Raw genomic sequence first — 21,355 nt, 5'->3', positions numbered from 1 at the left:
TTGGGATTGTGTTCTTATTCTTAGTTACTCAGATATGACTCTGTTTAATGTATCTGCTGTCTCTTATGGCAATAGATTTCCTTACATACCCTAAAATACTTACTTGCAAGTTCTCTGTATGTGGGAGTTTTATACTTAGTGAACTCTTTACTGCCATATTGTTTCATGGTTGCTCAGACTAGTGCTTCAGAGTTGCATAGCTTCAGAGCAAAAGTCTTAAATCAGGAAGATTGGGGCTTTGCTCCCGCATGGGTAGAGCTCTATTCCAGACGCCATATCCACACACAACATATTTTGGTTACTATTTCCATTTTTGTATAGAGGCTTGTCTGGCCCACAGGAACACCAACAGTGTCAGGTGGAGTTTTTTCAGGTCTAGTTTTACTACCTGGAAACATGGTCCCAGTTCCCTGCTTTATGCAGACAGCCCGGTTCCAATCTCCCATTTGCAAGATATATTTGACTCTCTTAAAATGTGTAGTCTCTTAAATTTGGCTTAACTCACAGAAACCTGGCCAACACGATCCAGATTTCTGTGAGTCAGATAACATCAACATCCACTCATCACTAAGGATTTCCCTTCTATTCATGGTCTGCAGGGGTTTTCCTTGTCTTAAATGTACCTAAAATATATTTACTTATGTATTTCTTTGAAAAATTTTCACATTGTAGTTTAAAAGCTTGGAGCAAAGTGGAAGCAGACTATTCAGGTGCTTTCACTGACACTTAAATCAGAAATCCAGATGCAAACTATCTGAGGGGGAGAGCATGTATGTGACTCAGGAAGAATGGATGTGATACAGCTGAATTTGGTGCCGAGACAAGGAAGCAGGTCAAAAGTTGTTTGTTAAAAAAAAAACACCGAACTTTAGTAGCATATAACTGAAAACAAATATTACTATTTCAATAATAGTTTTGGCTTTCATAATTTCCTCAGATTCCAATTCTGTCATATTTTATAACTATTCTTATTTTTACTTTTAGTCTTTACCCATGTACTCATTTTTCCAGCCTCAGTTATATATCATTTAAAATTTAATATCTACCATGGACATAACATGGAAAACCTACTAGTCTTTTATGTTTATTCCTTTTTTTTCATCTTTATTGAAATATAATTTACATTCCCTTAACTTCATCCATTGTAAGGGTAAAATTCAATAAGTTGTAATCACTTTGTAGTGTTGTACAAAATAATCACAATTCAGTTTTAGGACTTTTTCATCACCCCCAAAATTTGCTTTGAGTCTATTTGTAGCCAATCACCCCTACCCCCACCCCGTTCCAACCACATGAAACCACTAATGGGCTTTTTTTCCCTCTATAGATTTGCCTTTTCTGGCATTTCAATATAAATGAAACCATACAATATGTAATCTTATTCATCTGGCTTCTTTCACTTAGCAGGGATTGGCAAGCTACAGTCTGCAAGCCAAATCTAGCAGGCCACATGTTTTTGTAAATAAAATTTATTGGAACATAACCATGTCCACTCCATATTGTCTATGGTCGCTTTCACACTACAATAGTGGAGTTGAGTAGTTGCAACACAGGCTCTGTGGCCCACAAACCATAAAATATTTACTATCTGGCTTTTTACAGAAAAAAATTTGCTGACCCTTGACTTAGTAAAATGTTTTTGAAGTTCATTCCCATTGTAGCATGTATCAGTATTCAGTATAGTGTTCCTTTTCATTGCTGGACAGTATGCTATTGCATGAACACATGACATTTTGTTTATCCATTTACCAAACAGTGGATATTTCAATATTTTTTAGTTTTTAGCTATTATGAATAATTCTGCTATAAATGTTTGTGTAAATGTTTCAGTGTAAACATGTGTTTTCATTTTTCTTATACAGACTCCTAGGAATAGAATTGCTAGGTTATATGCAAAGTTTCTGATTAACTTTTAAAGAAACTGTCAAACTGTTTTCCAAAGTTGGCTGTATCATTTTATATTCCCAACAGTGTCTGAGGGTTCCAGATGCTCTTCATTCTTGCTAACACTCGGCATTTTCTGTCATTTAAATTACAGTCATTGTAGTAGGTGTGTAGTTGTATCTCATGGTTTAAATCTGCATTTGCCTAATGTCTAATGAGGTTGAACACCTTTTCATGTGGTCATTTTCCATCCATACAACTTTGATGAAATACTTCTATCAAAGTGTCTTCCCCTTTTAAGTGCATTGTCTTCTTATTGATTTTTAAGAGTTCTTTATATATTCCAGATATAAGTCCTATATCAGATATGATTTGCTAATATTTCTGTCTGGGGCTTGTCTTATCATTCCTTTAGTCATGTAGTGTAAATGTTCATTTAAATGAAGTTCAGCTTTTTTTCTTTTATGGCCTTACTCCTGGTGTTGTATCTAAAAATGCCTTGCCTAATCCAAGGTCTTCTAGAAGATCTAAAATTTTAGAGCTTATATTTAGGACTATGATCCATTTTGAGTTCATTTATCTCTACAGTGAGCGTCAAGGACCTAACTATTTTTCCTATATATGAATATGTAATTATTCCAGTATCAGTTATCAGAAACACTGTCCTTTTCAACTGAATTGCGTTGGCAGCTTTGTCAAACATTAACTGACCATAAAATATAAGGGTTTATTCATTGATTCACAATTTTGAATCATTTATCTATATTTCTTTCTTCTTTATGCTAATATTTTGCCAAATTTATTAATATAGATCTATATGAAAGTATTGTAATTGTACCACGCAAGTCCTCCAAATTTTTCCTCTTTTCAAAATTACTTCTGCCCAATCTAGGCCCTTCACATTTCCACGAATATTTTAGTATTAGCTTGTCAATTTTTACCAAAAACAAAAACCCTGGGAAGAAAACAGGGATTATACTGAATCAATTTGGGGAGAATTACCATTTTAATAATAATACTGAGTCTTCCAATCCATGAACAAACTGTCTATCCATTTATTTAAATCTTTTAAAATTTTGTCCAGCAGTGTTTTGTTTTCAGTGTATAAATCTTGAACTGCTGTTGTTTAATTTATTCCTAAATATTATAATATTTTTGATGCAACTGTAGTTGTTTTCTGCTTTAGGGGATTGTTCATATCTAATATCTAGACAAATACTTGATTTCTTTCTTTTTTTTATTATCTATTTTACACATATTAGTGTATATATATCAATCTCAATCTTCCAATTCATCCCACCACCAGGCCTTCCCGCGCTTACCCCCCTTTGTGTCCATATGTTTGTTCTCTACATCTGTGTCTCTATTTGGGCCTTGCACACCAGTTCATCTGTACCATTTTTCTACATTCCACATATATGTATTAATATACAATATTTGTTTTTCTGACTTACTTCACTCTGTATGACAGTCTCTCGGTCCATCCCCATCTCTACAAATGACCCAATTTCGTTCCTTTTTATGGCAGAGTAATATTCCACTGTATATATGAACCACATCTGCTTTATCCATTCATCTGTTGATGGGCATTTAGGTTGCTTCCATGACCTAGCTATTGTAAACAGTGCTGCAATGAACATTGGCGTGCATGTGTCTTTTTGAATTATGGTTTTCTCTGGGTATATGCCCAGGAGTGGGATTGCTGGGTCATATGGTAATTCTATTTTTAGTTTTTTAAGGAACCTCCATACTGTTCTGCATAGTGGCTGTATCAATTTACATTCCCACCAACAGTGCAAGAGGAGAAGATAGCGCAGTAGAAGGACGTGCGCTCACTCCCTCTTGCGAGAGCACGGGAATCACAAGTAACTGCTGAACAATCATCGACAGGAAGACACTGGAACTCAGCAAAAAAGATACCCCACATCCAAAGACAAACAAGAAACCACAATGAGACGGTAGGAGGGGTGCAATCACAATAAAATCAATTCCCATAACTGCTGGGTGGCTGACTCACAAACTGGAGAACACTTATACCATAGAAGTCCACCCACTGGAGTGAAGGCTCTGAGCCTCATGTCAGGCTTCCCAACCTGGGGGTCTGGCAAAGGAGGAGGAATTCCTAGAGAATCACACTTTGAAGGCTAGCGGGATTTGACTGCAGGACTTCAACAGGACTGGGGGAAACAGAGACTCCACTCTTGGAGGGCACACACAAAGTAGTGTGCACATTGGGACCCAGGGGAAGGAGCACTGACGCCACAGGAGACTGAACCAGACCTACCTGCTAGTGTTGGAGGGTCTCCTGCAGAGGTGGGGGGTGGCTGTAGCTCACCGTGGGGACATGGACACTGGCAGCAGAAGTTCTGGGAAGTATTCCTTGGCGTGAGCCCTCCCAGAGTCCGCCGTTAGCCCCACCAAAGAGCCAGGTAGGCTCCAGTGTTGGGTCGCCTCAGGCCAAACAACCAACAGGTAAGGAACCCAGCCCCACCAATCATCAGACAAGCGGATTAAAGTTTTACTGAGCTCTGCCCACCAGAGCAACACCCAGCTGTATCCACCGCTCCCATCAGGAAACTTGCACAAGCCTCTTAGATAGCCTCATCCCCCAGAGGGCAGACAGCAGAAGCAAGAAGAACTACAATCCTGCAGCCTGTGGAACAAAAACCACATTCACAGAAAGATAGACAAGATGAAAAGGCAGAAAGCTATGTACTAGATAAAGGAACAAGATAAAACCCCAGAAAAACAACTAAATAAAGTGGAGATAGGCAACCTTCCAGAAAAAGAATTCAGAATAATGATAGTGAAGGTGATCCAGGACCTCAGAAAAAGAATGGAGGCAAAGATCAAGATGATGCAAGACATGTTTAACACAGACCTAGAAGAACTAAACAACAAACACCTACAAGAATTAAAAAACAGGGCTTCCCTGGTGGCGCAATGGTTGAGAATCTGCCTGCCAGTGCAGGGGACACAGGTTCGAGCCCTGGTCTGGGAGGATCCCACGTGCCGCGGAGCGGCTGGGCCCGTGAGCCACAATTACTGAGCCTGCGCGTCTGGAGCCTGTGCTCCGCAACGGGAGAGGCGGCGATAGTGAGAGGCCCGCGCACCGCGATGAAGAGTGGCCCCCACTTGCCACAGCTGGAGAGAGCCCTCGCACAGAAACGGAGACCCAACACAGCCATAAATAAATAAATTAATTAATTAAAAAAAAAAAAGAATTAAAAAACAAACAAACAGAGATGAACAATATCACAACTGAAATGAAAATACACTAGAAGGAATCAAGAGCAGAATAACTGAGGCAGCAGAATGGATAAGTGACCTGAAAGACAGAATGGTGGAATTCACTGCTGCGGAACAAGATAAAGAAAAAAGAATGAAAAGAAATGAAGACAGCCTAAGAGACCTCTGGGACAACATTAAACGCAACAGCATTCGCATTATAGGGTCCCAGAAGGCGAAGAGAGAGAGGAAGGACCAGAGAAAATATTTGAAGAGATTATAGTCGAAAACTTTCCTAATATGGGAAAGGAAATAGCCACACAAGTACAGAAAGCGCAGAGAGTCCCAGGCAGGATAAACCCAAGGAGAAACACACTGAGACACATAGTAATCAAATTGACAACAATTATAGACAAAGAAAAATTACTGAAAGCAACAAGGGAAAAATGAGAAATAACATACAAGGGAACTCCCGTAACGTTAACCGCTGATTTCTCAGCAGAAACTCTACAAGCCAGAAGGGAGTGGCATGATATATTTAAAGTGATGAAAGGAAAAAACCTACAACCAAGATTATTCTACCCAGCAAGGATCTCATTCAGATTCGATGGAGAAATCAAAAGCTTCACAGACAAGCAAAAGCTAAGAGAATTCAGCACCACCAAACCAGCTCTACAACAAAGGCTATAGGAACTTCTCTAAGTGGAAAACACAACAGAAGAAAAGGACCTACAAAAACAAACCCATAACAACTAAGAAAATGGTAATAGGAATATACATATTGATAATTACCTTAAACGTAATTTATGGATTAAATGCTCCAACCAAAAGACACGGGCTTGCTGAATGGATACAAAAACAAGACCCATATATATGCCATCTACAAGGGACCCACTTCAGACCTAGGGACACATACAGACTGAAAGTGAGGGGATGGAAAAAGATATTCCATGCAAATGGAAATCACAAGAAAGCTGGAGTAGCAATACTCATATCAGATAAAATAGACTTTAAAAGAAAGAATGTAACAAGAGACAAGGAAGGACACTACATAATGATCAAGGGATCAATCCAAGAAGATGATATAACAATTATAAATATATATGCACCCAACATAGGAGCACCTCAACACATAAGGCAAATGCTAACAGCTATAAAAGAGGAAATCGACAGTAACACAATAATAGTGGGGGACTTTGACACCTCACTTACACCAATGGACTGATCATCCAGACAGAAAATTAACAAGGAAGCACAAGCTTTAAATGACACAACAGACCAGATACATGTAATTGATATTTATAGGACATTCCATCGAAAAACAGCAGATTACACTTTCTTCTCAAGTGCACATGGAAAATTCTCCAGCATAGATCACATCTTGGGTCACAAAGCAAGCCACAGTAAATTTAAGAAAATTGAAATCATATCAAGCATCTTATCTGACCACAACGCTATGAGATTAGAAATGAATTACAGGGAAAAAGCATAAAAAACACAAACAAATGGAGGCTAAACAATACGTTACTAAATAACCAAGAGATCACTGAAGAAATCAAAGAGGAAATCAAAACTACAATCCTACCTCAAGAATCAAGAAAAATCTCAAATAAACAACCTAACCTTACACCTAAAGCAATTAGAGAAAGAACAAAAAAAATATGGACACCAAGGGGGGAAAGTGGCGGGGGGCAGTGGTGGTGGTGGTGTGATGAATTGGGCAATTGGGATTGACATATATACACTAATATGTATAAAATGGATAACTAATAAGAACCTGCTGTATAAAAATATAAATTTTAAAAAGTCTATGTGTTTCAAAAAAAAAAAAACAAAACAGTTCAAGAGGGTTCCCTTTCTCCACACCCTCTCCAGCACTTATTGTTTGTAGATTTTCTGATGATGCCCATTCTAAACAGTGTGAGGTGATACCTTCATTGTAGTTTTGATTTGCATTTCTCTAATAATTAGTGATGTTGACCATCTTTTCATGTGCTTCTTGGCCATCTGTATGTCTTCTTTGGAGAAATGTCTATTTAGGTCTCTGCCCATTTTTTAACTGGGTTGTTTATTAATATTGAGCTGCACGAGCTATTTATATATTGTGAAGATTAATCCTTTGTCCGCTGATTCCTTTGCAAATGTTTTCTCCCATTGTGAGGGTTGTCTTTTCGTCTTGTTTATAGTTTCCTTTGCTGTGCAAAAGTTTTTAAGTTTCATTAGGTCCCATTTGTTTATTTCTCTTTTTATTTCCATTACTCTATGAGGTGGGTCAAAAAAGATCCTGCTGTGATTTATGTCAAAGAGTGTTCTTCCTATGTTTTCCTCCAAGAGTTTTATAGTGTCTGGTCTTACATTTAGGTCTTTAATCCATTTTGAGTTTTGGGTTTTTTTTAATTTATTAATTTATTTTGTTTATTTATTTTTGGCTACATTGGGCCTTCGTTGCTGCGTGCGGGCTTTCTCTAGTTGCGGGGAGCGGGGCTACTCTTCGTTGTGGTGCACATGCTTCTCACTGCGGTGGCTTCTCTTGTTGCAGAGCACGGGCTCTAGGCACGCGGCCTTCAGTAGTTGTGGCTCGCGGGCTCTAAAGTGCAGGCTCAGTAGTTGTGGCACACCAGCTTAGCTGTTCCACAGCATGTGGGATCTTCCCGGACCAGGGCTTGAACCCGTGTCCCCTGCATTGGCAGGCAGATGTTTAACCGCTGCACCACCAGGGAAGCCCTTGAGTTTATTTTTGTGTATGGTGTTAGGGAGTGTTCTAATTTCATTCTTTTACACATAGCTGCCCAGTTTTCCTAGCACCACTTATTGAAGAGTCTGTCTTTTCTCCATTGTATATTCTTGCCTCCTTTGTCAAAGATAAGGTAACCATATGTGCATGGGTTTATCTCTGGGCTTTTAATCTTATTCCATTGATCTATATTTCTGTTTTTGTGCCAGTACCATAGTATCTTGATTACTGTAGCATTGTAGTATAGTTTAAAGTCAGGGAGTGTGATTCCTCCAGTTCCGTTTTTTCCCCTCAAGATTGCTTTGGCTACTCGGGGTCTTTTGTGTCTCCATACAGATTTGAAGATTTTTTGTTCTAGTTCTGTAAAAAATGCCATTGGCAATTTGATAGGGATTGCACTGAATCTGTAGATTGCTTTGTGTAGTATAGTCATTTTCACAATATTGATTCTTCCAATCCAAGAACATGGTATATCTCTCCATTTGTGTCACCTTTGATTTCTTTTACCAGTGTCTTATAGTTTTCTGAGTACAGGTCTTTTACCTCCTTAGGCAGGTTTATTCCTAGGTATTTTATTCTTTTTGCTGCAGTGGTGTATGGGATTGTTTCCCTAATTTCTCTTTCTGATCTTTCATTGTTAGTGTATAGGAATGCAAGAGATTTCTGTGCATTAATTTTGTATCCTGCAACTTTACCAAATTCATTGAATAGCTCTAGTAGTTTTCTGGTGGCATCTTTAGGATTCTCTATGTATAGTGTCATGTCATCTGCAAACAGTGACAGTTTAACTTCTTCTTTTCCAATTTGTATTCCTTTTATTTCTTTTTCTTCCCTGATTGCTGTAGATAGGACTTCCAAAACTATGTTGAATAACAGTGGTGAGAGTGAACATCCTTGTTTTGTTCCTGATCTTAGAGGAAATGCTTTCAGTTTTTCATCATTGAGAATGATGTTTGCTGTGGGTTTGTCGTATATGGCCTTTATTATGTTGAGGTAGGTTCCCTCTATGCCCACTTTCTGGAGAGTTTTTGTCATAAATGGGTGTTGAATTTTGTCAAAAGCTTTTTCTGCGTCTATTGAGATGATCATATGGTTTTTATTTTTCAGTTTGTTAATGTGGTGTATCACATTGATTGATTTGTGTATATTGAAGAATCCTTGCATCCCTGGGATAACTCCCACTTGATCATGGTGTATGATCCTTTTAATGTGTTGTTGGATTCTGTTTGCTAGTATTTTGTTGAGGATTTTTCCATCTATATTCATCAGTGATATTGGTAATTTTCTTTTTCTGTAGTATTTTTATCTGGTTTTGGTATCAGGGTGATGGTGGCCTCATAGAATGAATTTGAGTGTTCCTTCGTCTGCAATTTTGGAAGAGTTTGAGAAGGACGGATGTTAGCTCTTCTCTAAATGTTTGATACAATTCACCTGTGAAGCCATCTGGTCCTGGACTTTTGTTTGTTGGAAGATTTTTTATCACAGTTTCAATTTCATTACTTGTGATTGGTCTGTTCATATTTTCTGTTTCTTCCTGGTTCAGTCTTGGAAGGTTATACCTTTCCAAGAATTTGTCCATTTCTTTCAGGTTGTCCATTTTATTGGCATACAGTTGCTTGTAGTAGTCTCTTAGGATGCTCTGCATTTCTGCGGTGTCTGTTGTAATTTCTCCTTTTTCATTTCTCAGTTTATTGATTTGAGTCCTCTCCCTGTTTTTCTTGATGAGTCTGGCTAAAGTTTTATCACTTTTGTTTATCTTCTCAAAGAATCAGCTTTTTTAAAAACATTTTTATTGGAGTATAATTGCTTTACAATGGTGTGTTAGTTTCTGCTGTATAACGTAGTGAATTAGCCATACATATACATACATCCCTGCTTCTCCTCCCTCTTGCATCTCCTTCCTACCCTCCCTATCCCACCCCTCTAGGTGGACACAAAGCACTTAGCTGATCTCCCTGTGCTATGGGGCTGCTTTCCACTAGCTCTCTGTTTTACATTTGGTAGTGTATATATGTCCATGCCACTCTCTCACTTCGTCCCAGCTTACCCTTCCCCCTCCCTGTATCCTCAAGTCCATTCTGTATATCTGAGTCTTTATTCCTGTCCTACCCCTTGGTTCTTCAGAATCAATCTTTAATTTTTTTTGTTAGATTCCATTTATATGTTCAAAGAACTAGCTTTTAGTTTTCCTGATCTTTGCTATTGTTTTCTTTGTTTCTATTTCATTTATTTCTGCTCTGATATTTATGATTTCTTTCCTTCTACTAACTTTGGGTTTTGTTCATTCTTCTTTCTCTAGTTTCTTTAGGTGTAAGTTTAGATTGAGATTTATCTTGTTTCTTTAGGTAGGATTGTATTGCTATAAACTTCCCTCTTAGAACTGCTTTTGCTGCATCCATAGGTTTTGGATCATCGTGTTTTCATTGTAATTTGTCTAGGTATTTTTTGATTTCCTCTTTGATTTCTTCAGTGATCTCTTGGTTAATTAGTAACGTATTGTTTATCCTCCATGTGTTTGTGTTTTTTACCTTTTTTTCCTGTAATTTATTTCTAATCTCATAGCATTGTGGTCAGAAAAGATGCTTGATATGATTTCAGTTTTCTTAAATTTACCAAGGCTCGATTTGTGACCCAAGATGTGATCTATGCTGGAGATTGTTCCATGTGCACTTGAGAAGAAAGTGTAATCTGCTGTTTTTCGATGGAATGTCCTATAAATATCAACTAAATCTATCTGGTCTATTGTGTCATTTAAAGCTTCTGTTTTCTTATTTATTTTCTGTCTGGATGATCTGTCCATTGGTATAAGTGAGGTGTCAAAGTCCCGCACTATTATTGTGTTACTGTCGATTTCCTCTTTTATAGCTGTTAGCATTTGCCTTATGTATTGAGATGTTCCTATGTTGGGTGCATATATATTTATAATTGTTATATCATCTTCTTGGATTGATCCCTTGATCATTATGTAGTGTCCTTCCTTGTCTCTTGTTACATTCTTTCTTTTAAAGTCTATTTTATTTGATATGAGTATTGCTGCTCCAGCTTTCTTGTGATTTCCATTTGCATGGAATATCTTTTTCCATCCCCTCACTTTCAGTCTGTATGTGCCCCTAGGTCTGAAGTGGGTCCCTTGTAGATGGCATATATATGGGTATTGTTTTTGTATCCATTCAGCGAGCCTGTGTCTTTTGGTTGGAGCATTTAATCCATACACATTTAAGGTGATTATCGATATGTATGTTCCTGTTACTATTTTCTTAATTGTTTTGGGTTTGTTTTTGTAGGTCCTTTTCTTCTCTTGTGTTTCCCACTAAGAGAAGTTCCTTTAGCATTTGTTGTAGAGCTGGTTTGGTGGTGCTGAATTCTCTTTCCTTTTGCTTATGTGTAAAGTTTTTGGTTTTTCCGTCGAATCTGAATGAGATCATTGCTGGGTAGAGTAATCTTGGTTGTAGATTCTTCCCTTTCACCACTTTAAATATATCATGCCAGTCTCTTCTGGTTTGTAGAGTTTCTGCTGAGAAATCAGCTGTTAACCTTATGGGAGTTCCCTTGTATGTTATTTGTTGTTTTTCCCTTGTTGCTTTTAATAATTTTTGTTTGTCTTTAATTTTTGTCAGTTTGATTACTATGTGTGTCAGCGTGTTTCTCCTTGGGTTTATCTTGCCTGGGAGTCTCTGTGCTTCCTGAACTTGGGTGGCTATTTCCTTTCCCCTGTTAGGGACGTTTTTGACTATAATCTCTTCAAATATTTTCTCAGGTCCTTTCTCTCTCTCTTCTCCTTCTGGGGCCCCTATAATGCGAATGTTGTTGCATTTAATGTTGTCCCAGAGGTCTCTTAGGCTGTCTTCATTTCTTTTCATTCTTTTTTCTTTATTCTGTTCTATGGCAGTGATTTTCACCATTCTGTCTTCCAGGTCAGTTATCTGTTCTTCTGCCTGAGTTATTCTGCTATTGATTCCTTCTAGTGTATTTTTCATTTCAGTTATTGTATTGTTCATCTCTGTTTGTTTGTTCTTTAATTTTTCTAGGTCTTTGTTAAACATTTCTTGCATCTTCTCGATCTTTGCCTTCAATCTTTTTCCAAGGTCCTGTATCATCTTCACTATCATCATTCTGAGTTATTTTTCTGGAATGTTGCCTATCTCCACTGCATTTAGTTGGTTTTCTAGTGTTTTATCTTGTTCCTTCATCTGGTACATAGTACTCCGCCTTTTCCTTTTGTCGATCTTTCTGTGAATGTGGTTTTCATTCCACAGGCTGCAGAATTGTAGTTCTTTTTGCTTCTGCTGTCTGCCCTCTGGTCGCATAGACTCTACCTTTAATCAGTTTTCACAACTGTGACAGCACATTAGATTCTCCTGCTAGCATTGGAAGTTCGGCTGCAGAGGCAGGGGGCAGCTATGGCTCACCGCGAGGACAAGGACACTGGCAGCAGAAGTTCTGGGGAGTACTCCTTGGCGTGAACCCCCCCAGAGTCCGCCATTCACCCCACGAAAGTGCCTGTAAGCTCCAGTGGTGGGTCGCCTCAGACCAAACAACCAAACACTTGATTTCTGTAGGTTGATCTTTTTTTCTGCAACCTTGCTGAACTTGTATTAGTTCTAGTAATATATTTGTATGTTCCCTATAATTTCTACATATAGGATCATGTATCTGTGAATGAAGGCAGTTTTACCACTTCCTTAACAATCTGGATTTCTTTTATTCATTTTTCTTGCCTGACTAGAACCTCCTGTGCAAGTGAATAGAAGTGGTGACAAGGTGACAGTGGACATCACTACCTTATTTCTTATCTTAGGAGGAAAGCATTCTGGCTTTCACCGTTGAATATGATATTCGCTGTATGTTTTTCATAAATGCTCTTTAACAGGCAGAGAAAATTCTTTTTTATTCCTGGTTTGTTTAGAGATTTTTATCATGAATGGAGGCTGCACTTTGGCAAATGCTTTCTGTGACTCTACTGAGATAATTATGCAGTTTTGTTCTTTATTTTATTAATATAGTGTTTATTACATTAATTGAATTTTGGATCTTAAAAGAACTTTGCATTTCTGGACCAAGTCGCACTTGCTTTTGGTGTATAATCCTTTATATAAGTTACTGGATTTGGTTTGCTAATATTTTGTTAAGGATTTTTGCATCTACGTTCAAGAGAGATATTGATCTGAAATGTTAATGTCTTTGCCTGCCTTTGAAATCAGATAACTCTGGACTTATAAAATGAATTGGTAAGTGCTCCCTTCTCTTTTATTTTCTGAAAGAGTTTGTGAACGATTAACATTGTTTCTTCTTTGAATATTTGATAGAATTCACCAAATCCAATCCTGGGATTTTCTTTGTGGGAAGATTTTAAATTCCTCATTCAATTTAGTTACTTGTTACAAGTCTACTCATATTTTCTATTTGTTCTTAAATCAGTCTTGGTAATTTGTTTCTTTCTAGTAATTTGTGTCTTGCTAGAATTTTATCCATTTCATCTTATTTTCTAAATTGATGACATAAATTTGATTATAATATTCCATTATAATACTTTTAAGTTATGTAAGGTTGGTAGTAATGTCACCCCTTTCACTGCTGATTTTAGTAATTTGTGTCTTTTTTTTTTCTTGGTCAGTCTAGCTAAAGGTTTGTACACCTTGTTGATCTTTTCAAAGAACCAACTTTTAGTTTCATTGGCTTTTTTCCAGTATTTTTCTGTTTCATTGCTTTTTGCTATATTCTTTATCATTTCCTTCCTCTGCTTGCTTTTGCTCTGCTTTGCTCTTCTTTGTCTGGTTTCTTAAGATGGAAGCTTAAAGTACTGATTTGAGAATTTTCTCTTTTTCTTATATACACACTTAAGGTATAAGTTTTCCTTGAAGCAGTGCTTTACCTGTACACACAAATTCTAAGTTGTCTTTTTGCTTTAATTTATTTAAGTATTTAAAATTTCCCTTGTATTAGGTAAGTGTTCTTTAATTCACAAATATTTGGGTTTGTTAAAGATTTCTTTCTGTTATATGACTTCGATCCTTTGTAACCTACTGAGAGTTGTTTTATGGCCCAGTATATAGTCTCACCCAGAAAATGTTTCACACATGTTTGAAAAGAATGTGTATTCTGCAGTCAATGGGTAGAGTTTTCTATGTATGTCAGTTAGGTCAAACGGACTGATGATATTGTTGAACTCCTCTATCTCCTTGCTGATTTCTACCTACTTAGTAGTTCTTTCAAGTATTGAGAGTGGGGTATTGAAATCCCCAATTAGAGAAACTGAATTTCTCCTTCCACAGTTTTGCTTCATGCATTTTGAGACTGTTGTTAGATGTACATACAATTTTTGACTGCTATATCTTCCTGAATGTATTGACCTTTTAATCATTATGAGATGTCTCTATTTGTCTTCAGTAATACTTCTTGTCTTAAAGTCTATTTTGTCTTGATGTTTCCTTATCACTACTGTTTTCATCCCCATCTTTTTACTTTCAACCTATTTGTGTCTTTGAATCTAACATGTGTTTCTTATAGACAACATATAGCTGAGTGTTGCTTTTTTATCGTTTGACAATCTCTGCCTTTTGAATAGAATGTTCACTCCATTCACATTTAATGTAATTATTTAAATAGTTGGATTTATTCTGCCATTTTGCTATTTTTCTATTTGTCACATCTTTTTTATTTCTCTCTTCCTCCTATACTGCATTCTTTTGTGATAAATATTTTTTATTGTATCTTTTTAATCCATTTCTGATACTTTTTATTTTCTATTCTTATAGAGTTATTTTGTTAGCAACTGCTGTAGGGATTATAACGTGAATTCTTTATAAATTCTTTATGAATTTATTATAATCTACTTCAAAATAATATTTAATTCCAGTAAAAGAGAAACTATATTCCAAAATATGTCTTTTCCCTTGTTCTCTTTTGTGTTACTATTGTCATATATATTAAATGTATATGTTATAAACCCAACACAACAGTGTTAGAATTATTGTTTTATATATATAATCTTAGAAAAATGAGAAAAATCTATCTATAGACTGTTTTATATTTACCCACATATTTGCCAACACTCTTCAATTCTTCCTATTGATTTGAATTAAACTGGAGTCAATACCTTCAGTATTTCTTGTAAGACAGTCTAGTAGCAGGAAAGTCTCTCAATCTTTGTTTATCTAGGAATACTTTATTTCACCTTTATTTTAAAAGACTGGGTTTTCTGAATATAGAATCCTTGATTGATATTTTTCTTTTAGCACTTTGAATATGTCATGCTTTATGGTTTCCACTGTTTCTGACGAAAAATACCAGTTGTTAAAGGTATTATTGGTCCCCTATGTGTAATGAGTCATTTTCTTCTTCCAGCTTCAAGATTTTCTCTTTTCCTTTAGCTTTCAACAGTTTAACTATGATGTGTCTATGTGCAGCTCTGTGTGTTTTCCTACTTGGGGTTTGTTGAGCTTCTTGAATCTATATAGATTGTGTTTCATCAGATCTGGAAAGTTTTCTGCCATTATCTCTTCAAATATTTTTTAACTCCCCTCTCCTCCCCTCAGTCTCCCATTATGTGTATATGTATGAACTTAATGTTTCCCCACAGGCCTCTGAGGCTTGACTTTTCTTCAATCTTTTTCCCTCTGCTCTTTCAGAGTATATAAATTCTCTTGACCTATATTCAAATTCACTGATTCTTCTGCCATCTTAAATCTTCTATCAAGCTCATCTAGTGACTTTTTTTTAATTACTATACTTTTTAATGCTACAGATTCTGTTTGTATATTTTTTATAATAATTACATCTATGTGGAAATTCTTTATTCATTGCGTCACTGTGGTCCTACTTCCCTTTGATGCTTTAAACATGGTTTTCTTTAGTTCTTTGAACATACTTATAATAGCTGCTTTGATGTTTTAGTCTGCTAAATCCAACATATGGAGACACTTAGATACAGTTTCTATTGACTTTTTTTTTCTTAACTATGGGTCATCCTTTCTTGTTTCTTTGCATATCTCTAAATTTTTTGTTGAATGTTGGACATTTTAGATAATATATTGGAGCAACTCTAGATTCTGATTTTCTCTGAGGGTGGCTGATGGACTGAAAGTCTGTTTTCCCCACAAGGTGTGGTTGCTGATATCTCTACTCCATTTTCCCCCCCTCATTTTTCCTTCTACGACTGGCTTTTTAAGACCTTTTTAAGCTGGTCTCCAGTGTCACCTTAGTGTTTAGCCAAAAACTATTCAGAGATTTTACTCAAACATCTCAATCCAGTAAAGCTTCCACTCTCAGGATGTGTGTGTATTTGAATGAGGATTTGTGTGTGAAATGAGTGCATTCAGAGTTTGGGCCTTTTAAAAGTTGGCCTCAGATTTTATTACCACTAGGCCTGTTTGATCTCCTTTCCAGATATTCTTAGGCTCCACTAACCAGTGATACGTGGGTGACTGGGCCCACTTGATATTCTGCTGTGCCTGTCTACAGCCTCCAATCAACCTGTGATATGTGGTGAACTTATCAAGCCCCCAAGATTGTCTTACCTCCTAGAACTCTCTATAAAATCCTGCTACTCCATGAGTCTGTTGCTTGTCACAAATGAGACCACAATCTCAGACTAGCAGAGCCATTGGTCCTCCCTATTCGTTTGCAGCTAAGATTCTTACCCTGAGTTCAGTACTTTTCATGAATAAAGTTTCTCAATTTATTTGGTTGATTTCCAGAGTGCTGAATTTGTTTTGACAGTTTTGTCCAGCTTTAGGATTGCTTTGTGAGGGAAGTAATTAAATCTCTCACTCAGTCATGTCAGCCATTCCTTTTTTAATAGTGTATATCATGTATTGCTGTAGTCCAAAGTTCAACTATACCTAATCTTGGCTATAACTTTGAGATTGTATTTACCTCTAAGATAAAAGAGCAAATTTACTTTTTATTCAATATTACTCAATATTCTATGCATAGATATGTACCTATTTTAGACTAGATATATTAGACTCAGCTTCCTTTGTTTTTTGTTGCTGTTGGGAAAAACTGATTTTGCGCATATGTGTTTGTGTGCATAGATAGGAGCTGAGGATTTCTGTACATCAGTAATATAAAGAAGTTCCTAAAAATGTAATACAATCACAGGCAAAATCATGCTAATAGACTACTATATCTATTCAGTCCAGACACCACAGTATATGAGAAATACTGATAACCTATAGTATATGAAAATGATACTAAGAGGTATGGAAACTATGGCATATGAAATATATTTGAGAGAAATGTCAGTGTTTACCCTGGAGGAAAATGACATATTGCAAGCCTTTCAAATATTTAAATTAGACTTATTCAATATTGATACAGAGGGCAGAATCAAAACTTAGGGGTATAATTTTGAGTTCAATATAGTACAAAATAAACTAACAACTTAAGCGGCAACAAACAGAACTGGTTTGGTTTTCTTGCAAAGTGATAAGCTTTTCTCACTGAGAATGACTCTAATAGACTAGATGAACGTTTTCTAAGGAGTGTTTATATAGGAGATGGACTAGATGACCTTCCAACTCTAAGTTTCTGTAATTTTATAAAAGCAAATAAATAAGAATTTAGATGGATAAAAGATAACACTACAGGAAAATAATCAAAAAATATATTAATACATAAAATTATCATAATTTGGGTTATTCATAATAAGGGAATGGGTTATAATAACTGTTTCGCAAAGACATGGATTCCACTGTACTATCAGGTCTCAAAGGGTGACAATATGCTGGATATCATTAAAAAGTTATAAGAAGCAGAAAACACTATCCTACCTTTGTAAAAATTGTAATTTATAGTTCTAGTTGCGGTAACTCAAGAATAAGAAAGCTGAAGTGGAAACAAAATATAACTAAAATGAATAAGACAAAATTACATAAAATCAGACTTCATTCTGGAAAGGCAAAAGCTGAGTGGGTACATAAGAAATATATATAAAGAATATGAAGGGCACAAATAATGTAAACTCAGAATTGTTCACCAAAATGTGGAAGGCAACCCTTAAAACTCTGAGAGAGGTAAGTTTGTCACAAATATAGGAAGTATCATTATATTCAGGAAATAGTTAAGATAATTTGCTAGGACCAAAGCAGAACATACACTGAAAACAGAAGTGACTTACCTCTTTTAGTTGATCAGCACTCCCCCATGATGCAGAACGCTGATGTGATCTCTTTTCTGTGCCTTCTTCTACCCAACAGCTAGGTGTCTTTAAAAAAATAAGTAAGTAAAATAAAAAATAAAGAATTTTGCCTCTATCCTTAATCTCACAGCAAATCAAACATATTTCAAAATCTTAGCACATACCAATTAAAGGGTTATACTGAATACTAGAATCCCTTAAAAGCTAAGACTTTCATGACCCTGTGAAATGTTTATTATTCTGAATTAGATATGATCAATCTAAGATGTCTCTGAGTAATGTTACTCAAAACATTTGGTGTTTTACATCAACATTTAATTTATCAAATTCAAAGAGAACTGTGAAATATGCATATTGGTGTTTTTAAAGAGAATAGGCAAACTAATTATGAAATGTTATGTTTACTAAAGAGAAGTAAGATTAACAGAACGTGCTTAGAAGCAGTGGGGTTACAGATGACCTACATGCCAAATATTTAGTTAGGTAAAGGGTTGAATGTACTACTCTTTCTATACTCAGGAAAGAGTGTGTTAATAATAGTATCCTTTTTTGAAAAACATCAAGCATCTTTATAGAAAAATATAAAGTTACTATAAAAATAGAAAAAGTTATTATAAAAATAAACAAGATTAAGCTAAACTGACTATAATTTAAAACAATGCATCTTAAAGAAAACCTGAGCTACATGGCAGAAAACAGAATTGCTTTAACCTAAAACTTCATTTTCAGTGATTTAACCCATAACAGACACTACATCCAAACATAACACAAATCACTAAATGCCAAATAGTAAGATCATTTAGTAGTTGTATTAAAAATTCAAAAATATTGAACTACCATCCTTAATATATGAGAAGACTCTTAGTGTAATGCAACTTAGGGAAAGTTAAAACCACTATTTTAAGACAGATATAGGGTAATGATTATCATATATAAATATTGGGTTGGCCAAAAAGTTCATTGGGGATTTTCTGTAACATCTTAGGGAAAAAACCCGAACAAACTTTTTGGCCAACCCAATATAAATATATATTGCTTCAAAAATTATTTTTTATTACATACAGAAAAGTTCATCATTCATATTGAGGCTGCACCTGTGACTTTACATAATACACAACTTATGAAGAAGCCATCAGTTCTATACAATTCAAAATGCTTGTGGACAAAGTTTTAAATAATTACCACCTCTTTAAAGTAATGATGCTGCAAAATAAAACCAATAACAATTGAATGCTAGTTGAATGAAAATACACATAAACTGCTTAAACAGTTCAAATACTAAAGTGAAACTATTTAGTCATAATACTGAGTAAAATATTTTATTCAGTTGGTAATTGCAAAGATAAGAGGTACTAATATATTAAATAAACTGCTTGCAAATAATTATTTAGTTATTAAATTTTCCTAATCTCAGTCCTAGACAAGAAAAACTACTCTGAAAATAATCCCCCCAAGTAGTCATATCTTTAATAATTTATGCTAAAATTATTAAATTATGACTTTGTTTTAGTCAAACTTTTATTTCGAGAATTTATATCCCTTAATACTTTTACCTTTCTACCAAGCAGAGGCATTGCTCTCATCAAAAATCAAATGATTAAGGATCACAATGTTTAAAACTCAAAAGCATATTCACAGAAAATGAATAAAATTTCTGGCATGTTCCATAACTAACGAAAACATTTATAACACTATTTTCATTTTGTATGGCTCTAACTTTTTCAAAGGAAATTTACATAAACTGTATCTCCAACTTAGAGTTAAATCAGTAGCCACAAAAATTCTGCAAATGCCTTAATACTGCCAAGCACACCAATGGCAAATGAAACTAAATCTGAGGTCTCTCATCTCAGAGTATCTTCTTTCTTCCTATTGTCATTCTTTTCTTAAAATTGAACGTGAAAACCTATTTATTTCAGAATGTAGTATTGGTTATATAAAAGAAATACATAAAAACTAACTACAAAAGAATATTTATGTTCCTGAAATCTATCTAGTAAAATATATAGTTTTTTAAAAAGTACAAAACCACTGGAAGAATCCTTTCAGTCATGTGGCTATAAAATTACATGCATATAAATTGTTGAAGTATATTCATCATAGTTTCAACTTTTCCAAAAAATACTCCCCAAAGAAAATTTTCATTTTAATTGCACATATATAAAATTATATTCTAAAGACTGCATTGTCCAAAACAAAAGCTACTAGCCACATGTAATAATTTAAATTTAAATTAATGAAAATAAAATAACACAAAAAATTCGGTTCTTTAATCTCACTAGCACGTTTCAAATACTCAATAACCACATGTGGCTAGAGGCTACGGGCTGCCATATAGAACAGCACAGCTGGTTTGATGGTGCTGAATTCTCTTAGCTTTTGCTTGTCTGTAAAGCTTTTGATTTCTCCATCAAATCTAAATGAGATCCTTGCTGGGTAGAGTAATCTTGGTTGTATGTTCTTCCCTTTAAGTATATCTTGCCACTCCCTTCTGGCTTGTAGAGTTTCTGCTGAGAAATCAGCTGTTAACCTTATGGGAGTTCCCTTGTATGTTATTTGTCATTTTTCCCTTGCTGCTTTCAATAATTTTTCTTTGTCTTTAATTTTTGCCAATTTGATTACTATGTGTCTCGGCGTGTTTCTCCTTGGGTTTATCCTGTATGGGACTCTCTGCGCTTCCTGGACTTGGGTGGCTATTTCCTTCCCCATGTTAGGGAAATTTTTTACTATAATCTCTTCAAATATTTTCTCTGGTCCTTTCTCTCTCTCTTCTCCTTCTGGGACCCCTATAATGAGAATGTTGTTGCAGTTAATGTTGTCCCAGAGGTCTCTTAGGCTGTCTTCATTTCTTTTCATTCTTTTTTCTTTATTCTGTTCCGCAGGAGTGAATTCCACCATTCTGTCTTCCAGGTCACTTATCCATTCTTCTGCCTCAGTTATTCTGCTATTGATTCCTTCTAGTGTAGTTTTCATTTCAGTTAATGTATTGTTCATCTCTGTTTGTTTGTTCTTTAATTCTTCTAGGTCTTTGTTAAACAGTTCTTGCACCTTCTCGATCTTGCCTCGATTCTTTTTCTGAGGTCCTGAATCATCTCCACTATCATTATTCTGAATTCTTTTTCTGGAAGGTTGCTTATGTCCACTTCATTTAGTTGTTTTTCTGGGGTTTTATCTTGTTCCCTCATCTGGTACATAGCGCTCTACCTTTTCATCTTGTCTGTCTTTCTGTGAATGTGGTTTTTGTTCCACAGGCTGCAGGATTGTAGTTCTTCTTGCTTCTGCTCTCTGCCCTCTGGTGGATGAGGCTAAGAGGCTTGATCTAATCATTGATTTTAAACAAATTATTTTAGTCAAAGGAAAACCAAAGA

The 21,355-nt window shown here is 35.7% G+C and overlaps 1 protein-coding gene across 1 annotated transcript in view; it reads right to left on the bottom strand.

The window, feature by feature from the left end:
* The window catches only part of GLCCI1 (glucocorticoid induced 1), a 125,356-nt gene that overhangs the window by 46,583 nt on the left and 57,418 nt on the right, over nucleotides 1–21,355 (bottom strand). Inside the window, exon 3 of the mRNA XM_059933906.1 lies at nucleotides 17,967–18,053. Coding sequence (XP_059789889.1) covers nucleotides 17,967–18,053 — 87 coding nt within the window. The remainder of the gene's footprint in view (nucleotides 1–17,966; nucleotides 18,054–21,355) is intronic.

The sequence above is a fragment of the Balaenoptera ricei genome, chromosome 9, assembly GCF_028023285.1.
Source record: "Balaenoptera ricei isolate mBalRic1 chromosome 9, mBalRic1.hap2, whole genome shotgun sequence".
NCBI classification, from domain to species: domain Eukaryota; kingdom Metazoa; phylum Chordata; class Mammalia; order Artiodactyla; family Balaenopteridae; genus Balaenoptera; species Balaenoptera ricei.
The sequence above is the reverse complement of the archived record's forward strand: the minus strand, read 5'-3'. Positions and strand labels throughout refer to the sequence as shown.